At 42.0% G+C, this 18,541-nt stretch overlaps 3 protein-coding genes across 3 annotated transcripts; 1 reads left to right on the top strand and 2 right to left on the bottom strand.

Annotated features, from left to right (window-relative positions):
• The first annotated feature begins 7,830 nt into the window (after positions 1-7,830).
• LOC125577569 (UDP-rhamnose/UDP-galactose transporter 6-like) lies at positions 7,831-9,956 on the top strand. The gene is made up of 5 exons (XM_048738996.1): positions 7,831-8,301; positions 8,405-8,589; positions 8,668-8,868; positions 8,939-9,100; positions 9,444-9,956. Exons 1-5 carry the CDS (start codon positions 8,172-8,174, stop codon positions 9,771-9,773), a joined length of 1,008 nt encoding a protein of 335 aa, XP_048594953.1. The 5' UTR covers positions 7,831-8,171; the 3' UTR covers positions 9,774-9,956.
• Positions 9,957-9,972: 16 nt separating this feature from the next.
• Positions 9,973-11,367, bottom strand: LOC106421175 (40S ribosomal protein S18). Its single transcript, XM_013862019.3, has 4 exons — positions 11,225-11,367; positions 10,856-11,016; positions 10,435-10,623; positions 9,973-10,311 (listed from the first exon to the last, which is right to left on the bottom strand). Exons 1-4 carry the CDS (start codon positions 11,225-11,227, stop codon positions 10,206-10,208), a joined length of 459 nt encoding a protein of 152 aa, XP_013717473.1. The 5' UTR covers positions 11,228-11,367; the 3' UTR covers positions 9,973-10,205.
• Positions 11,368-16,072: 4,705 nt separating this feature from the next.
• LOC106421173 (tryptophan aminotransferase-related protein 3) lies at positions 16,073-18,050 on the bottom strand. Its single transcript, XM_013862016.3, has 5 exons — positions 17,594-18,050; positions 17,196-17,493; positions 16,812-17,110; positions 16,445-16,725; positions 16,073-16,352 (listed from the first exon to the last, which is right to left on the bottom strand). Exons 1-5 carry the CDS (start codon positions 17,878-17,880, stop codon positions 16,138-16,140), a joined length of 1,380 nt encoding a protein of 459 aa, XP_013717470.2. The 5' UTR covers positions 17,881-18,050; the 3' UTR covers positions 16,073-16,137.
• Between the last annotated feature and the right edge of the window lie 491 nt (positions 18,051-18,541).

Genomic DNA, 18,541 nt, shown 5'->3' with positions numbered 1-18,541 from the left:
AATTTGAAATGAGGAATGTACAAAACGTTTATTAGAGTTAGTCGTGACGTAATTTTTATAGCTCCAGAGGTATCAACAGAGATTCACATGCCATCAGGTAGAATCACAAACGTGTTACTAATTGAGTTAGTATCAAAAAACATTTTCAAATCAGAACAAACATGACAGGAGGCCCCAGTATCTATAATCCAGGTAGGAGCTAAAACAGTAATGTCATTCTTCATTCCCGCAGAAACAAAATGAGAGTTAGACAACTTACTTGGTGGAGGAGAATCAGAAGATGTGTGAGTTAAAAGGTGAAGTTGTGGTTTAGAGGTCGAAGTTGTTCCATCAGAGAGATGAATAGTGCAACCAGAAACCTGAGAAACCGTGTCTGTAAGAGGAGCGTTTTGAAGGCTCAAGACACTAAGAAGTTGTTGAACTTGTTCATGTGTATTTGTGCCCAAGTGAGTCCCCTATTGAGTGTGCATGGATATACCACCAATGTCCTGAAGAATTATATTTTCAACATTCTTCTTGCGGGTTGGCCAATGTTGATTAAACTTCTGAGTGCCTGGAGCTTGGACCTGATTTGGCGACTTTGAGTTAGAACTCGGTGGCTTATACCCTTGTGGATAACTGTGAAGCTTGTAACATCTGTTAACCGTATGTCCAGCCAAACCACAATGAGAACAGATAGGGCGAGGCATGCTCTTGTTATAACCACCAGGGTAAGCTGCAACATAAGTTTTATCAGGAATGTTCCGTGAAACATTGAAAGCAATGACACTTGTACTCTTCATCGACCACTGTCTTTCCTCCTGAGAAATCAGATTAAACACCTTAGAGATGCGCGTGGCTCCATCATTAAGATTTGACCTCTTGTTGCAGTAAACGTGTCATTAAAACCTGTAAGAAACTTCAGGATGTGATCTTGCTCTTCTCGATCCACAATCCGTTTGAGGCTATCACACGCAAGGCAACCACAACAACAGATGTAAGGCCTCTCATGATTATTTTACTCCTCCCACAGCTGCTTCAGCTTTTATGTAGTAATCACTCACACTCTGAGAGCCTTGTATCTCAGCAAATATCTGTTGTTCGAATTCCGCAGTTCTTGGTCCATTGCTCTGTTTGAATTGATCATGAATATCTAACCACATCTGCCTCGCAGTAGGTAAATACATGATACTCTTTTCAATTGATTTCTCCACAGCATTAACAATCCAAGTACAGACGATGTTGTTGCAACGAGACCAAGACGCATAATCCGGATGGTTCTCAGCAACTACAGGGTAAGTTCCATCAACAAATACAACTTTGTTTCGAGGTCCTAGTACCATTGTCATCGATCTACGCCTAGTATTGAAGTTGCCTAAACCAGCTAGCTTCTCAGATTCAAGAGATATACCAGCATGATCGGCATTATGAAGGTAGAGAGGATTAGAATTCGGATCCTGCAAAGATGGCGAAGGATTACGAACTTCTTCAGACGACGCAGGCATGATGACCAAAGTGAAACAAAATCTTCAGAATACTCCAAGAAACGACGAAGAACCTCCAATCGAAAAACGACGCAATCCAAGATTCAGAACTTGATTGATCAAGAAATGACCAAATCAAGCTCAATGAAGAAAGACAAACAGATTCAGAACTCCGATGAACGACGATAAGAAGATATAGATCGCGAAAATCTCCAGAAACAAAGAATCCTAAAAGGCGAAGACAGAGATCGATATACTAATGAAATCGAAGAATGAGGTATCGATCGAGAAGGAAATGGAGAGAATCAGAGTGATTTTCCGAGAAAATACAAAGCAAGAAACGATAGTTTCACCGTTCTGATACCATATTAGAAGCTTAAGCTCAAGATTTATCAGAGAGTTTGTTATGAAATGTGAAAGTGTATTTCGCTCAAGTTAAGTTACAAAGTGTATCTGTACACGTATATATAAGACCGGTTTAGTAAATGAAAGCTAAACCATTGGTTAGACAAAAAGAAACCTTAACCAATTATGAATTGATAATCTATTACATTGTCTAAACCACGACATCATGTCCTCTTGCATTGTGTGGAAAAGGTTTGTAGCTTCTGCTTACAATATCTCAAACAAATTTGCCTAGTTTTAACAAACCTTACATTCTTCAAAACTCAATACAGACCTAAAATAAAGAAGAGCTGTGGATCATATCTAATCCAATAAGTACTTTTCAGTTTCGACTTGTCTGAATCCTAATTTCATATTTAGGCTTCGAATGGTGATTGTCGTCCCGCCCCGCCCCGCAGTTAACAGTAATAAAAATCTCTACATATACTATATATTTATATATTTTTATAACTGTTAAAACCGCACTGCAGTTGAACCGCTTGTCCTGCACCGCTCAAACCGCAGTTAGGCTTTAGAGAAAAAGAAGGGTATAATAATAATAATAAGAATCGAATGTAGGTAGAAAAAAAAAAAAAAAATGGAAACGAAATAGCTGGAGCCTGACTAGTACTAGTATCGCTCCACGAGCCGTACGTTGCCCAACTGCCTTTTTTCTTCAGAGAACTTTTTTTTTTTCTTTATCCACACTCTCTCGCCGTCTCCGGCGCCGGTGCTCTGCTCCGATCACCTCCGCCTCATTCAATCTCTCTTCATACTGTGAGGTAACACTTCTTGTTCTCGTATGTGATAAACCCTGAAGATTAGGGTTTATCTCGTGACAGAAAGGGGAGAGGAGAGAGAGAGAAGATAAGATGAGAAGATAGATATTTTGATTAATTGTTGGATCATGTTTTTCACACACATAACTCGACTTAAGTAAGCCTAAAGAAAATACCAAAACGACAACGCATAACTCAAATGACTTAACATAATTATTAAGACCCTCTCTCTCACTTAGAGCCTTTCCTCCACTTCTTCTCTTCTTCACTTCAGCCACTTCTCTGTCTCTTTGATCTCGACCTTCTCTGAGCAAATGCTAAGGGAACTGCTAGCTTATCAATACTCCCCCGAAGAAGAGCCAGCTTGTCCTCAAGCGGGAATTGCGGAAACTGTTCCTTCAACCTCTGCACTGCTTCCCATGAGCTCTCAAAATCTGGAAGTCCTTTCCACTTAACCAACACTTCAGCTCTCTGATCATTCTTTGACTTACGTACTTCCAACACTTCCTCAGGTATTGTGTTCCACTCAAAGGAAGAAGAAAGGATCAAGGGAAGTTCTTGTACCTTAGTCTGCGGTTCCACTGCTTTCTTCAACTGTGACACATGAAAGACTGGATGTATAAGACTGCCTGCGGGAAGCAAGAGCTTATACGCCACCTTACCGACGCGTTTCTCAATCTGATACGGCCCAAAGAACCTCGGAGCCAGTTTCTCAGCTCTTCTCATGGCAACGGTGATCTTTCTGTAGGGCCGTAGCTTCAGGTAGACCCATTCTCCTTCACTGAACTCCACATCACGACGCTTCTTGTTCGCTGAGGCTTGCATACGGGTTTGAGCTTCTGCTAGATTCTCTCGTAGCTCCCGTAGCAAGTCATCACGACTCTGAACTAACACTTCGACCTCCGCATTTGAAGTAGGAACATCTCCATAACGTAACAGCTTTGGTGGGTCGCGGCCATACAAGGCTTTGAAGGGAGTGGTGTTGGAGGAAGAATGGTACGAGGTGTTGTACCAGTACTCCGCCCACGGTAACCATTGACTCCACGACGTTGGCTTGCGACCTGCAAAACACCTCAAGTAAGCTTCCAGACACCTGTTAACAACCTCCGTCTGTCCGTCTGACTGCGGATGATAGGCGGTGCTCTTGTGAAGGGCGGTGCCTTGCGTTGCAAACAGAGCTGACCAAAATTGACTCAGAAAAACCTTATCTCGATCAGACACCATTGTCTCTGGAAACCCATGCAGCTTAACCACTTCCTTCACAAATACTTCCGCTACTGTCTTGGCCGTAAAAGGATGCCTGAGAGCTAAGAAGTGTGCATACTTTGACAACCGATCCACCACTACTAAAATCACATCAAAGCCCTTCGAAACTGGTAACCCTTCAACGAAATCGAGACTGATATCAGACCATACCTGAGTCGGTATAGGCAAGGGAGATAAGAGTCCTGCTGGAGAAAGCGTTGAGTATTTATTCTTCTGACATTCCTCACAAGACTTGATGAACTCAGTAATGTCTCCTTTCATTCCTTGCCAGTACACTTCCCGTGCCATTCTCTTGAACGTCTTTAACACCCCCTCATGTCCTCCTATGGCGCTTGAGTGAAACTGCTTCAATAATGTCGGAATGAACCTAGACTTCGCGGGAATTACGAGTCTCCTTTCCTTAAACAATACACCCTTGTCTACGGTGAAGTCTGCATAATCCTTATTTCCCTGCTGAATGCTTCTTATTATCTTCTGAAGCATATCATCCTTCTCTACTTGAAAAGCCAATTCATCCATGTCAATAGAGAGTGGAGCTGTTAACTGAAACTCTCGCAATTCCTGAGACTCCTCCTTCTTATCCATACGTCGAGACAAAGCGTCTGCCACCCTGTTCTCCTTCCCTGGACGATACTCAATGATGAAATTAAGCCCCAATAGCTTAGAAGCCCACTTTTGTTGCTCCACTGAGACTGCCCTCTGCTCCAACAAGTGCCTTAAACTCTTCTGATCAGTCCTAATTGTGAACTGTCGACCCGTTAAGTAGTGTCTCCACTTGGTGACTGCAAACACTATTGCCAGTAGCTCCCGCTCGTAAACTGACTTAACTCTGCCCTTGCTGGAAAACCCTTTGCTGATGAAGGCAATAGGGCGGCCTTCTTGAGATAACACGGCCCCTATGCCGCTACCTGAGGCATCTGTTTCTACCACAAACGGTTTCCTGAAGTCTGGCAATCTCAAAACCGGTAAGCTACACATTGCTCCTTTCAGCTGTTCAAACGCATGTGTCGCTTCCACTGTCCAATAAAACCCATCCTTCTTCAACAACTCTGTCATAGGTCTCGCAATCTTCCCATAAGAGAGCACAAACTTCCTGTAATACCCCGTGAGTCCAAGGAATCCTCGCAGAGCCGTTACGTTTTTAGGTTGTGGCCACTGTTTCATAGCTTCCACCTTCTCGGGATCAGCTGACACTCCTTCCTTGGTGATCACATGTCCCAAGTATGCTATCCTCTTTTGTGCAAACGCACATTTCTTCTCATTTGCATAGAACCGGTGTTTCTCCAACAGCTGCAACACTATCTGAAGATGCTCTTGGTGCTCTTTCTCGTTCCTGCTGTAAACCAGGATGTCGTCAAAGAAGACTAGAACGAACTTACGCAAGTAGGGCTTGAATATATCATTCATAACGGATTGAAACGTTGCCGGTGCGTTGGTAAGTCCGAAAGGCATTACTAAGAATTCGTAATGGCCTTCATGCGTCTTGAACGCCGTCTTCCCCACGTCTTCCTCTCTGACTCTTATCTGGTGATAACCCGACTTCAGATCAAGCTTGGAGAACACCGCAGCTCCCGCCAACTCATCCAAGAGCTCCTCAATTACGGGAATTGGGTAACGGTCCGGTATGGTGCTCTTGTTAACGGCTCGGTAATCCACGCAGAAACGAAACCCTCCATCTTTTTTCTTCACTAGCAAGACTGGACTGGAGAACGGGCTGATACTTGGCTTAATGATTCCCGCATGGAGCATCTCCTGTACCAATTTCTCGATCTCATTCTTCTGCAGATGCGAGTATCGGTAAGGCCGTATGTTGATGGGCGAAGTTCCTTCTTGTAGGGTGATCGCATGTTCCCTGGACCGTCTTGGAGGAAGGCCAGTAGGCATGTTAAAAACCCCACGGAATCTCTTTAGTAATCCTTTTAACTCAGCACTACGCCTCTCTCCTTGCGGTGGCTCTTGAGGATTCTCGAAGAGGGTTTGTAACTCCAATAAGTATACCACGTCTTCACTTTCACACAGCTTCTCCATAGAGTTTAGAGAGACTTGCTCTCGCAGCAACGCGGGATCGCCGGAGATAGTCACCCATTCCCCATCTATTTGGAAACGCATCACGTGCAAACCCCAGTTGATTCTTGTTTCTCCCAATGAAGCCAACCATGTGTAGCCTAACACCATGTCGGTCGCTCCTAAGTCAAACAACATGAAGTCTCCTTGTATCTCAATCCCTTGAATGATCAGCTTAAGGCCTTCACACTTCCCACTGCTTGTCATGATTCTACCATCTCCAATAGCCACACCGAAGTCTGGAGTCGCTACAACAGGGAGTCCTAGCTTCTCCACCACTCTGGTCGCAATGAAACTACATGAGGCTCCCGAGTCTATCAGGACCACCACTTCTTCACCCTTAATGTGACCTTTGATCCTCATTGTCCTCTTGGTGGTGAGGCCTGCCATTGACTGCAACGACAGAACTTGCAGTTCCTGTTTCGCGGGAGCTTCAGTTTCCTCCGCTATGTCCTCCTCTGATTCATCGCCTTCTTCAGACCTTTCCTCCACCTCCAGGCATTTATACCTTTGGAAGGTCTTACAACGATGGCCCGTGAAATAACGCTCTCCGCAGTGACGACATGGGTTTTGTATTGGTCGTCTTTGGTCGGTAGCCTTGTTATCTCGAATTGAATCAGCAGACTTCCTTGCGGGAGTGTGATCACCCTGCTTTCCCGGGCTGTAGTTGCTACTCCTCTGGTTAGAGTTTAAAGCCGGAGCTGAGTTAGTCCTTTGAAACGGCCTCGACTGATAGGAGTGTCTCTCGTTCTCCTGCTCTTCAATGATTGTCGCCATATCCACTATCTCGTCCATTCCCGCTGGTCTCAACCTCACTACCTGCTCCCTCAAGCTTCTCTTCATCCCGTGTAGGAAGATCTCTTCCAGAACGTCATTAGGAACGTGAGGTACTTCAGCAGAGAGCTCCTCAAACTGCTCCCTATACTCAGAAATCGTACCCGTCTGCCTCAAGCGAAGCATTTGACTGAGAATAGTTCCTCCTTTCGTGGTCTTGAATCTCCTCTTAAGTTTCATTTTAAAATCCCTCCAATCTAACAACTCATCGCGATCCTGTATCATTCTTAACCACGTTACAGCACATCCCACTAAACAGTCCATCGCTAAGGACAGCTTCTCATCATCCTCCGTTTGATTCACCTTGAAGCACTTCTCAACCCTGAATATCCAGTCGTCGGGATTTTTTCCTTCAAACTCCGGTAAGTCCATCTTTTTCGGGGAAGATCCGTTCTTCTGATGCGAATAGTAACCAGATGATCCACCCTTGTAACTCGGGGTGTTAATCTCGGCAGGTCTGAGAGGGGTCGCCGTTGGTGGTAGCACGAGCAGGCCCGTGTCAACACGTTTGAGAGATCCATCAGTCTGGTTGTTCGACGCTTCTACAGTGACCCGCGGAGCTTCGACGGTGATCCCATTCTTAGATCTAGGGTTTCCGGAGTCGATAGACACTACCGGAGCCTCGATCGATGGTTTCTCCTTCGCCGCCATGGACTGGAGGTGACGTTCTTCCGCTCGCTTCTCCATTTCCATGAATCGCTGGTCACTCTTCTTTGATGCTTCTCGCAGCTCGTCCAGGATGCTAGCCACGCTACCTTCCAGCGCAGAGATCCTATCGGAGTTGGAATCTTGCTTAGGCGGCATGATTGGCTCTGATACCAATGATAAACCCTGAAGATTAGGGTTTATCTCGTGACAGAAAGGGGAGAGGAGAGAGAGAGAAGATAAGATGAGAAGATAGATATTTTGATTAATTGTTGGATCATGTTTTTCACACACATAACTCGACTTAAGTAAGCCTAAAGAAAATACCAAAACGACAACGCATAACTCAAATGACTTAACATAATTATTAAGACCCTCTCTCTCACTTAGAGCCTTTCCTCCACTTCTTCTCTTCTTCACTTCAGCCACTTCTCTGTCTCTTTGATCTCGACCTTCTCTGAGCAAATGCTAAGGGAACTGCTAGCTTATCAGTATGCTTCTTCGTTTTCTCTTGAATTTGTATCGTTTCATCTGATATTGATTGATGATATAAATGTCTGGAGGATCGATCCATCGTCTTAAAATTAGGGAGATTGATCTCTACGGTCTTAGATCTTACGGGAAAATTCGCTCCGATCCGATTGAAAATTCGCTCAAGTCAGTCTCTGGAGAATGGGACATTGAAGAATAATAAGAAGAAATAGAGATTTGAGGAAGAGAGAGAGAGAGAGAGAGAATGGCTCCTGTGAGTAAAGCCGATAAGAAGACAGCAGCAGATGCTGGGGCTTGGATGTTCAATGTCGTCACTTCTGTTGGTATCATCATTGTCAATAAAGCTTTAATGGCCACTTACGGTTATAGCTTTGGTAACCAACCTCTCTCTCTTTCTTTCTTTTTTTTTTGGGATCTGAACGTGAATAATATTCCTCTGATTTGTTTTCTTACTTATGTCTCAACCCCTGCCTGCAGCTACAACCTTAACCGGTTTACATTTTGCTTTCACAACTCTCATGACCATTGTTCTAAGATGTCTTGGTTACATTCAGCCTTCTCATCTTCCCTTTACCGAGCTTCTCAGATTTGTTTTCTTTGCCAACTTCTCCATCGTTGGAATGAACGTCAGTCTTATGTGGAACTCTGTTGGTTTTTATCAGGTAATTATCTTGCTTCTGAATATTGCACATCTTTTATCTTCCATTTAACAAAACAAATGTTATGTGTTGCCCTCCCAGATTGCAAAGCTCAGCATGATTCCTGTATCCTGCTTGTTGGAGATGGTGTTAGATAAGATCCGTTACTCCAGACACACCAAGCTTAGCATAGGACTTGTTCTTGTTGGTGTTGGTGTCTGCACTGTCACTGATGTTAGTGTCAACAGCAAAGGCTTTCTAGCTGCTTTTGTTGCCGTCTGGAGTACTTCTCTCCAACAATACGTAAGGATACAAAACTAACATATCATTCCTTTTATCTTAAAACTAAGATTGGTTTTATACATGAACGCAGTATGTACATTACCTTCAGCGCAAGTACTCCCTTAGCTCATTCAACCTTTTGGGACATACCGCTCCAGCCCAAGCCGCAACATTGCTGGTTGTTGGTCCATTTCTTGATTATTGGCTCACAGAAAAAAGAGTTGACATGTACGACTACAACTTGGTCTCCGTGGTAAGCAGCCACTACAAACCTCAATATAAGTTTCATACCTTAGTCTCATTCGCATTAGATTCAACTTGACTCTTCTCTCACAAAAGCGAAATACCATCACTATGTCAATACCGATAAATATTGTCACTACCTTATTAATCTTGTTGTAGTCTGCTATTATCTCCACAGGCTTGTTTAAAATCTGCATACTAAGCCAAGCACATTTAAATACGAGCCTTAGCTTGTTTGTTTCATCCACTTCAATGCTGTGTCTACTTAAGAACACATTACCTAGCCAGATCGTGGTGTCTCAAAATGGTTATAAACTCATTTGAAACTTGACAAGTTATTTTGAATTCTGCAGCTGTTTATAACCCTCTCCTGCACAATAGCAATCGGGACCAACCTAAGCCAGTTCATCTGCATCGGGAGATTCACAGCGGTGTCTTTTCAAGTCCTGGGACACATGAAGACAATCCTGGTGCTGGTGATGGGATTTTTCTTCTTTGGTAGAGAAGGTCTGAACTTGCATGTGGTTATTGGAATGGTTATTGCAGTACTTGGTATGATCTGGTACGGTAATGCCTCTTCCAAGCCAGGAGGCAAAGAACGAAGAAGCTATTCTCTTCCAACTACTCGTCAACAGAAGCTTGGAGCTGCTTCGGATTCTGATGGCAACGAAGACAAAGCCTAGTAGTAGTATTAAGTAGTAAATGATCAGGATCATCACCCACATCTCTGTTTTTATTTATGGTGTTATGATCCTCCCAGACGTTTGAGATTGTTTTGTAATGTTTTTTCTCGGAGTCATTGTTTACAATTGTATCAACCCATAATATATGAAATTTCTTTTTAATAACTAACAAATATTTTTTAATTTAACCAAACAGAAATGCAACGAACTATTGCCGCACTTTTATTACTTAAACAAAAGATATTACTAGAGAAGTGACTCCAAGATCCTGCGACGAAAATAATATAACGAAATGTAAAAAAACAAGAAGGATGCCTTACAAAAGAAACCTAAAATCCAGATATTGAGACTTGCAAAATTGTACGAAACAACAAAACATAAAAAAAACGGCCTTCTCAAAGATCCAATCCAGCTGCAGATAGTATCATTCTCTTAACGCTTCTTAGAGACACCAACAGTCTTTCCTCTGCGACCAGTTGTCTTGGTGTGTTGTCCACGGACACGGAGACCCCAGTAGTGCCTCAGCCCACGGTGGTTCCTGCTCGTTGTCAAGAAAAAAAGAGAGTAAAACCACCGTTACATAAAAATCATTCAATTCAAATCACAAGAGAACACAAAGTGGTAACGAGTTATATGATTGGAATGAGTAAATGAGTTTGACCTGATCTTCTTGAGGCGTTCAAGATCATCCCTGAGCTTCATGTCGAGGGCATTGGAAACAACCTGGGAGTACTTTCCATCCTTGTAGTCCTTCTGTCTGTTCAAGAACCAGTCTGGAATCTTGTACTGCTTCGGGTTCGCTACGATGGTCATGAGGTTGTCGATCTCAGCTGCAGACAACTCACCGGCCCTGAGATTGAAGATCATAAGAGGATGTTCAAACTGTTATACACAAGACCATTGAATTTCCAACACAACTTAAGCTAACATTTTCATTTAAAATGGAAACATAACATCACTTAGAACTTAGAGACAAAAACAAAAGACAAGACTACTATGTTCGGTCTAAAGGAAGTATTAATTACTTTTGCGTGAACTTCAGTGACATTCGACAACACACGTGAAAGAGAGACAAAGCATACCTCTTGTTCATGTCGACATCGGCTTTCTTGCAGACAATGTTGGCTAGTCTCCTTCCAATACCCTTGATGGAGGTAAGAGCAAACATAATCTTCTGCTTGCCATCGACGTTGGTGTTGAGCACACGCAGAATGTGCTGGAACTCCTCGTTTGCTACCAGCGACTACACATTAACAATCACAAAATAGATCAAATACTTTGAAAGAAAATCAAACGATACTCAGTAACATGGTTCTTCGCTCATGTTTTTTTTAAGGCTGTTTCTAACTTCTATAAACGGGAAAAATGGGAATCAATAAAATAGATCTAAGAGATGAAAGCATTCGAGGAACTAACTGGAAAATGCTAAAGAAAGCGTAAGAGCTAATTACCATTGTTCGGTTGGAATAGAAGCTGCCTGAGTGAGAAGAAGAGAGAAGCTCTCGCCGTTTTACACTCTAAACTCTCTCGCGCGAACCGATTAGAAAAACTAGGGTTTCTTAAGAGGTGGTTTATAATCTATCTATAGACTCCATACAGTTGGGCCCAAGCAGTGTCTTTTAAACGGCCCAAGTTATGTGAAATTTGTGTAAAAGAGATTTTTATTTGGGCCGAAGCAGTGTCTTTTTTTTTTTTGTCTAAATCTAGTTTTAAAATATTTTAAAACCACATTTAATTTTTTTTATTTAATTTTATGTGTAGAAAATATAGAAAAACTTTAAACTGAGGTTAAAAATATTTTAAAACTATATATTACACATATAAATAGATATATTTATTAAATATAATTTTTTGTAAGGATTAATAAGATAAAGACAAAATATACAAGAATCATAAATGTGATATGTAATTGTAAGCAATATAATGCAAATAAAATATGAAACTTTAGATTTGAATTTTCTTTTTAGAAAGTAAAAATTTCATATATGGAATTACAGTGTCTTTTGGAAATGCTCTTATGCTATGTTGAATTAGAGTTTTAACTATTCGATGAACATTTAACAAATGAGCTTCTTTCTTCAAATATTACAAATGTTTGAACATTTAGATATACTAGCTCAAAGTCACGTGCGGACATGCGCTCACGTGTAGGTTTGGGACCAGTCGACTACACGTCAGAAAATGAATTTTCCGTTGATGATCCTCCTTGTCTCTGATCGTATCATCAATCGATCGAACTTGTTGGTACTAGATTACATCCTCCCACAAGGTCCATCAGTCGGCAGGCCCGGTCCAATAGAATTGGAATTGTCGGCTCGGCGCCAGCGACTGAATCGACTTCCTCCAACGGCTCGCCAGAGCGCTTTACTGTGAAATCCCGACTGGCCGAGGTCCAAAAGCGCGAGATGAACTAGGTCAAGAAGGGTCGAAGCAACTATATAAGGAGGGAAATGGACATCAAGAAAGGGATCCGCAAAATCACCACACACTTACTTTCGCCTAAAACTAGGGTTTCATTTCTCTTTCTCGCCGACTTGTATCTTCCGGCAAACTAGCTTTCGCCGGATTGCTTTCTACCGCTTCATTCCCCTTTTATAACTCAACCGAACGATTCTCCGATCTAATAAACGCTTTTATCTCGACCCACCGACGAGTTCTCGTCTCTTTTCTTTACTAGTTTATCGACAGTTCTCGGTTCAAACAGTTGACACCCACCGTGGGGCCTGACAAAGTAGCATCAGCAAGATCATGGTTCACTCAGACTCGCCGTCCGGCGACGAGTCACCTCCGACCGAAGTCGCTCCAACAGCAGCAGATTTCGCAGACACCATACTGGAAAGAATGGCTCAGCAAGATGCCATTCAGAAGGCAACGAACGAGCAGCTCGCCGCTTTCACCGCCATCTTAGCTGCCTTAGCAGGAAACTCGGAAGATTCAGCCACGACGGTTCGAAAACAGCTGTTAGACACCTATAGAGCAGCCGGCGTCAGGAACACGACAAATACAAAAGCTGTACAAACTTCCGGCGGTCCAGATCTTACAACTATCCAGGAGCTCGCCGAGCTTAAGCAGTCAGTTTTGGATAGCAGGGACAAGATCCTTCAGGGACCCACCTTGGCGCCGTTGATCGAACGCGTTCTCGCTGAAACCCTAAAGACCCCATTTTCCCGACGATTTACCGACGTATGTTATCGACCAGCGGAGAAAATCCGTGTTCCATCTTCTGCCAGAAAAACCGACCCACAAACCATATTATTGCTTTCAACATCGCGATGGGGCGAACTAACTTTTCCGACAAAGAAAGAGACATTGGGTATTGCCGACTCTTCGTAGAGAGTCTTCAAGGACCAGCGCTCAGTTGGTTCACCGGATTAAAAGAAGACTCCATCAATAATTTCCATGACCTGTTGGCCGCCTTTCTCAAACAGTACATCATGTTTACAAGGCAGAGATCAACCCTATATGACCTTTGGAATCTATCTCAGGGCGAAAACCAGAGCCTCTGCGAGTACATGGAGAAGTTCAAAACCGTCATCTCAAAAGTACATATCCGAACAGCATCGCCGTCGACGCTCTGATGAACACTCTCTTCTTTAAATCCCTTTTTTGCGAAGATCTTTATCGAAACCCCACCAATTCGCTTCAAGACGCTATCGCCAGATCAAACAATGGAGGAGGAAACAACAGCAATACTCAAGAAAATGAACGTGACTACCAAACCAGCAGTTCCAAAAGCTACTGAGACACGCCACGAACCTCAACAGCATGCCCCCATCAATAAACCGAACCAAAAGAAAATTTTCGTTTATGTCGTCGAGGAAAACACGCTCTCGGGGTCAAAATTCGTCGTGTGCGAAAAGGATGGAACGTCTAGAATAAAGAAACTGACGAACAGCCGCAAACTTCTTCAGCGCCTTCAAGTTCGAGTCTTAGCTCCACAGACCTAAATCAATGGTGAAGCTACCACAAATCCAAGGCGCACGACACCAGAAACTGCAGGCATTTAGTCGACACCCTCTTCTCATCCTACGAGAAAGGGACGTTAAACGTCGAGCTACCCAAGCCAAGGTCGAGCAACGCCAAGAGCTGAAGCAATACCAAAGAAAAGAAAGCCCAGAGGCCTCAGGACAAGGCCGGTGCTCGCCCCAAACGCATAGAGGATGACAAACCGGACGAACAAGAAGAGAACGAGGCATGTGTCGACGCAGAGCAAAAAAATTTGTGTCAGAATGGGGGTAAAGAAAAAGAAAAGAATTAATAATACTAAACCTAAAGGCGATCAAAGTTCCCCAGCAACGGCACCAAATTTGATACCACTCAAATTACCATAAAGAGTGAATTACTCTCTCAAATAAGAGGTTCAATTGTAGTAATTTGGGATCGAATCCACAAGGAGCTAAGGAACCTATTAAATCTAGATGATTATTAATTCTAAGGTTTTGTTGTTTATTGGTTTAAAAGTAAATAGCAATCCTAAATTAGCAAGTCTATTGCTCGACTAACAAGATGATTGGGGGTATAACTTATTGGAAAGATATTAGATGCATGGTTTCTATTCAAGTGTAGGATATTATAATCCTATAGATGCCTATCAGTTGTTTGCATGATATGTTAGAACTCAACCCCTTAACACAGTGATCAGCAATGGTAATGTTTCACTGGTTAACTAACAGATCTTGGATCTCAACTGTCGTTTATTGACCACGAGAAAGTGTCCTAGTTAACCACCTTTCGCAAGATCGATCGATGCTTCTAGTTAAGCCCTAGGCGCAAGTTGATAATGAACACTAGCTTCCTGGTTCAGCGGTAGCCTTTTTCCTATCGTCTTGTCTGACAGATTAGATTCAGGACTGTATGGTCAAGGTTGCTTGACTCATTGAGATTCCTAGATTCAATATTATAGGTAGCTAATCTAGAACAAGCATTAAGATCAATCTATCAATAAATGCCACAACTTAGAAATCTATAGTTGTGGCTAATCCCTCTAACCTATTTGAACCATGAATCTAACAGGTGAACTACTCAGACATAGCTAAGCATTTCATGACACAAAATGTAAATGAAAACTGTATAGAATAGAATAGATGAATCAAATGGAGTTCCAATCACAAATCTCTCTATGATCTTCTCTCCTAAAACTCTTTACAGAAAATAAGAAAACACAAAAGGTGGCTGAAAGCTCTCTTGCCTCTAAACACTTAGCAAGTATATAATCTATTAGGTTAAAAACTCGTCAGTGGTATTCTTGTAATTTGGTGAAGTCTTTGGTTTAAAGTCCTGCAACTAGGTCGTGCGTCCGCGTCTCGGCATCGATCGATGGTACAGGATGTACATCGATCGATCATATCGTCGAGGCGTCTCTTCTGTATCGATCGACGACACTGGATGTGCATCGATCGATTGTCTCTCCTTCGTATCGACCTCTAATGGTCAGCTCGGATGAAATCTCATTTAAGCTCCTAAATGCTCCATAATCATCACTTTACTCCAAGATACTTCTGAACCTGAAAACATACCTAATAGGATAGAATATATAGTATATAGATAATAAAATACTTATATACCATAGATGAAAATGAGTCAAATCCATGGTATATCAGTTAGAATCGCCGTCATCCTAAAACTTAGATTTATAAAGAGTTATAAATGTTCAAAAACTTAATGTTCACGATCGGAAAACTTTTTCTCTTAGATCCGACTATTAATAGATAACTCTTTCCCTTAGATCGAAACAACAAAATCTTAGAAAATTACTTACAATTTGTGATTCTTGCTCGATCTTGTCTGCTTCGTGCATGAGAGAGGATACACTCGATCTCGTCGTCGCTCGATTTCGTCGCCGTCGTCGCTCGATCTCGTCCCTGTCGTCGCTCGATCTCGTCGCCGTCGTTGTCTGATCTCATCGTTGTCGTCGCTCGATCTCATCGCCGGCGTCGATGTCGAGAGTGAGAGATAGGAAATTAGGTTAGAATTGTAAGAGGGTTATTTTTATCTTTTGCCTATTAATGATTTAGGTATTTCTGAAAATGTCCTCTTTCTAAGTGTATATTTGAATAGTAGTACTAGACAAAGTGTAAAAGTGCAATTCCCCCAAATTTTATTAAGAAAAAAGGAGATAGAAATATATAAACTTTTAACTAATTAAGATTGTTTATGTAATTCGTGAGCACGACACATAGGAAAATGACTTCTAAAATAATATTATAGAGATTGATTTGTAAATATTTTTAGAGTTAACAACAATCAAAAATCTTTTTTTTTTCCTCAAAAACAATCATAAATCTTTCATAAAATGGGCATAATGTATGCTTATGAATAATTTTATATGATTGAATTGAAAAGAACTGATGTCAACATTAAGTTTTTAGATGGAGTCAGGTCGTACAACTTCCTGAGATACTAACTTCTTCAACATATCAATTAGCTGATCAAAGTCGTCTTGTGTCCTGATGAGACTTAATCGAACCAAACGTTCCTCTGATCCAAATACTTTTCCTTCACGTCCTTTTATCTTTGCGGCTCTAAATATCTCATAGCAGTTTGCATCTTCTAATCTTTCACACTTCACCCACGCATAAGCTTTCAAATGAAAAACAAGAAAAAACAAGTTATGAATTTTAGATAGTACCAAAGCAAGGTCTCACTTTCTTGCAAATAAAAACTCTACTTACAAGGAGTAAAGTGTCTGCGTTTCTTGAAATAGTTGCAGTATTCAGGCTCTATAGTCTCGAGCGAGAAACGCATGGACATCGAAAAGATCTTGTTTAATACCTCCCATCTCTTCTTCATTGTTTCATAACCAAAGTGGAATATCCCCTCGCCTCCATCACCAACTACTACTTTGAGCAACTGCAGAACACGAAGCTGTGTGTCTCTTGAAACTCCCATACTACTTAGAGTTAAATACCTTTTCATTCTTTCATAAACAGCTTCGTCCTTTACCAATGCCCATCTGAAACAAAGGAAAAACACTTGTGATTGTTGTTATGACCGGCTCAAATCTTTGTTTTAGAGGACTACTCAAGCGAGGGAAATCACCCGAATCTTGAGCCAGCATGACCAGTAGTCTTTGTGAGACTGAACAAGCTCACATCTTCATCAGCTGGATGTGTAATAGGTGTGAAATGAGGCCAGTAGTACGCGTAATCATGAATGCTTTTGATATTGGGACCTTCAAGAACCGCTCTTTTCAGCTTCCCATCTGGATTATTAGGAGAAGTCACTATCTCTATCACTCGTGTCGTATTATCATTGTGCTCACTCTTCTTCCACGCAGACGCGTCTCCTTCAAACCTAAGATTTGCATAATTAAAGAACTCAGTTTGTTCTTTGTACACCTACACACATAAAGACTGATCAGAACCATTACATAAGTTAGTTTCTTACATGCATAAAGCCAAGAACAGAGCTTTTTTTTCTTACATTGTAGTATGGAATAGCAGACACAAGTCTTGAAGGAGATGCTGCGTTTGTCTGAGACAAAGCATGAACAGAGGCTGCAATCAACTGCGTGGCTCCAGTTCCAAAGATTACGAATCTGTTATCAGTAACTGCGTTTCCAACTACGTTATGCAGCTTCCTAATGATCCTCTCGAGCTCTGCTGACACATATGAGCCATCTTCGTAAAAATGATAGCTCATCCTGTGCCATCCTGACTCAACAACCGCACTTCCCTCTGCCTTTTGCATCCAAAACGGCTCCAAGAACAAAGGGTCTCCTCTTCAAATGAATCCACAACAAAAAAAGAAGCAAAAATACAAACTCAATACAAAGTCTTATAATGATCTAAAAAGAGAACTAATAAAAAGTTGTTGCATACGAGTTAGCAGCAGCATGACAATCTGGGAGAAGAAAGGAACAGTCTTTTCCTGTGTAGCAGTTGTTGCACTCACAAGGAGGTTTATTGCCGTCAAGGACACCTAAACCGTCTACATAAGTTCTGCCATGGCCTGAGCATGAAACAGAGGCTACGTCCTCTGCCTCCTTGGCGGCTCTATTAGTCCATGACGGATTCCATGTGGTTGAGTTATTATAAAGAACATGAATGATCAATACGAGATTCAAGATGATCGACGCTGCAACGAGTAGCATCTTCTTGTGTATCATCTTTTACTTGATCTGTAGGAAACTAAAGAGTGGACTTTTATCGTGCTTTCTCATGTGTAAAGAGAAGGAATTCAGGATTATTTTATTGAAATCTCTGACGAGGTATTGAATAAGACCGCTCAACTTGTAGACCAAACCCATATATCTTATATAGACTTTTCAAAACGGATATAGGCTTCGTCTTTTTTTTTTTTTTGATCAAACGAAATTGCATTACTAAGGCGGTTTTACACTCCAATATTGGAGTTCATTACAGACAGGACGAGAGCTGATTTTGCCACGGTATCAGCTTCCGCATTAAAGTTGCGAGAAATGAAATCAAAGGAAATAACATCAAAGTACTTGGTAAAATGATAGATATCAAACATGATACCGAACAGTTCAGGTTGTGTCCCTCCCCTTTTCAAGAGCTTGATCAGAGATAGGGAATCAGAGAGAACCGCCAGGGATCGGACGTTTGAGTAGACAGCAAGGGCAACCGCCCGATGTACAGCAATAGCTTCCGCCATTAATGCTGAGGAGACATGACTGTAAGCTTCCGAAACGTTTGACAAGTTCCGATCGTTAGAGCCACAGAAGATTCCACCAATACCACATCCTCCAGAGGAAGCATCCCAGGCCGCATCAACTTTACACACAAGTATCGTAGCTGGGAGTGACG

The sequence above is a fragment of the Brassica napus genome, chromosome A9, assembly GCF_020379485.1.
Source record: "Brassica napus cultivar Da-Ae chromosome A9, Da-Ae, whole genome shotgun sequence".
NCBI lineage: Eukaryota > Viridiplantae > Streptophyta > Magnoliopsida > Brassicales > Brassicaceae > Brassica > Brassica napus.
The sequence above is the reverse complement of the archived record's forward strand: the minus strand, read 5'-3'. Positions and strand labels throughout refer to the sequence as shown.

What these genes read in the sequence shown, in the direction of transcription:
- LOC125577569 (XM_048738996.1), top strand. Translation starts at nt 8,172, where the DNA reads ATGGCTCCTGTGAGTAAAGCCGATAAGAAGACAGCAGCAGATGCTGGG. An exon ending in ACTCTGTTGGTTTTTATCAG is followed by an intron (nt 8,590 to 8,667) that starts GTAATTATCTTG and finishes TTGCCCTCCCAG; the next exon opens with ATTGCAAAGCTCAGCATGAT. An exon ending in ACTACAACTTGGTCTCCGTG is followed by an intron (nt 9,101 to 9,443) that starts GTAAGCAGCCAC and finishes TGAATTCTGCAG; the next exon opens with CTGTTTATAACCCTCTCCTG.
- LOC106421175 (XM_013862019.3), bottom strand. An exon ending in GATGTCGACATGAACAAGAG is followed by an intron (nt 10,624 to 10,855) that starts GTATGCTTTGTC and finishes CTTCAATCTCAG; the next exon opens with GGCCGGTGAGTTGTCTGCAG. An exon ending in GAACGCCTCAAGAAGATCAG is followed by an intron (nt 10,312 to 10,434) that starts GTCAAACTCATT and finishes GACAACGAGCAG; the next exon opens with GAACCACCGTGGGCTGAGGC.
- LOC106421173 (XM_013862016.3), bottom strand. Translation starts at nt 17,880, where the DNA reads ATGATACACAAGAAGATGCTACTCGTTGCAGCGTCGATCATCTTGAAT. An exon ending in CTGCTATTCCATACTACAAT is followed by an intron (nt 17,111 to 17,195) that starts GTAAGAAAAAAA and finishes TTATGTGTGTAG; the next exon opens with GTGTACAAAGAACAAACTGA. An exon ending in ACGCAGACACTTTACTCCTT is followed by an intron (nt 16,353 to 16,444) that starts GTAAGTAGAGTT and finishes TTCATTTGAAAG; the next exon opens with CTTATGCGTGGGTGAAGTGT.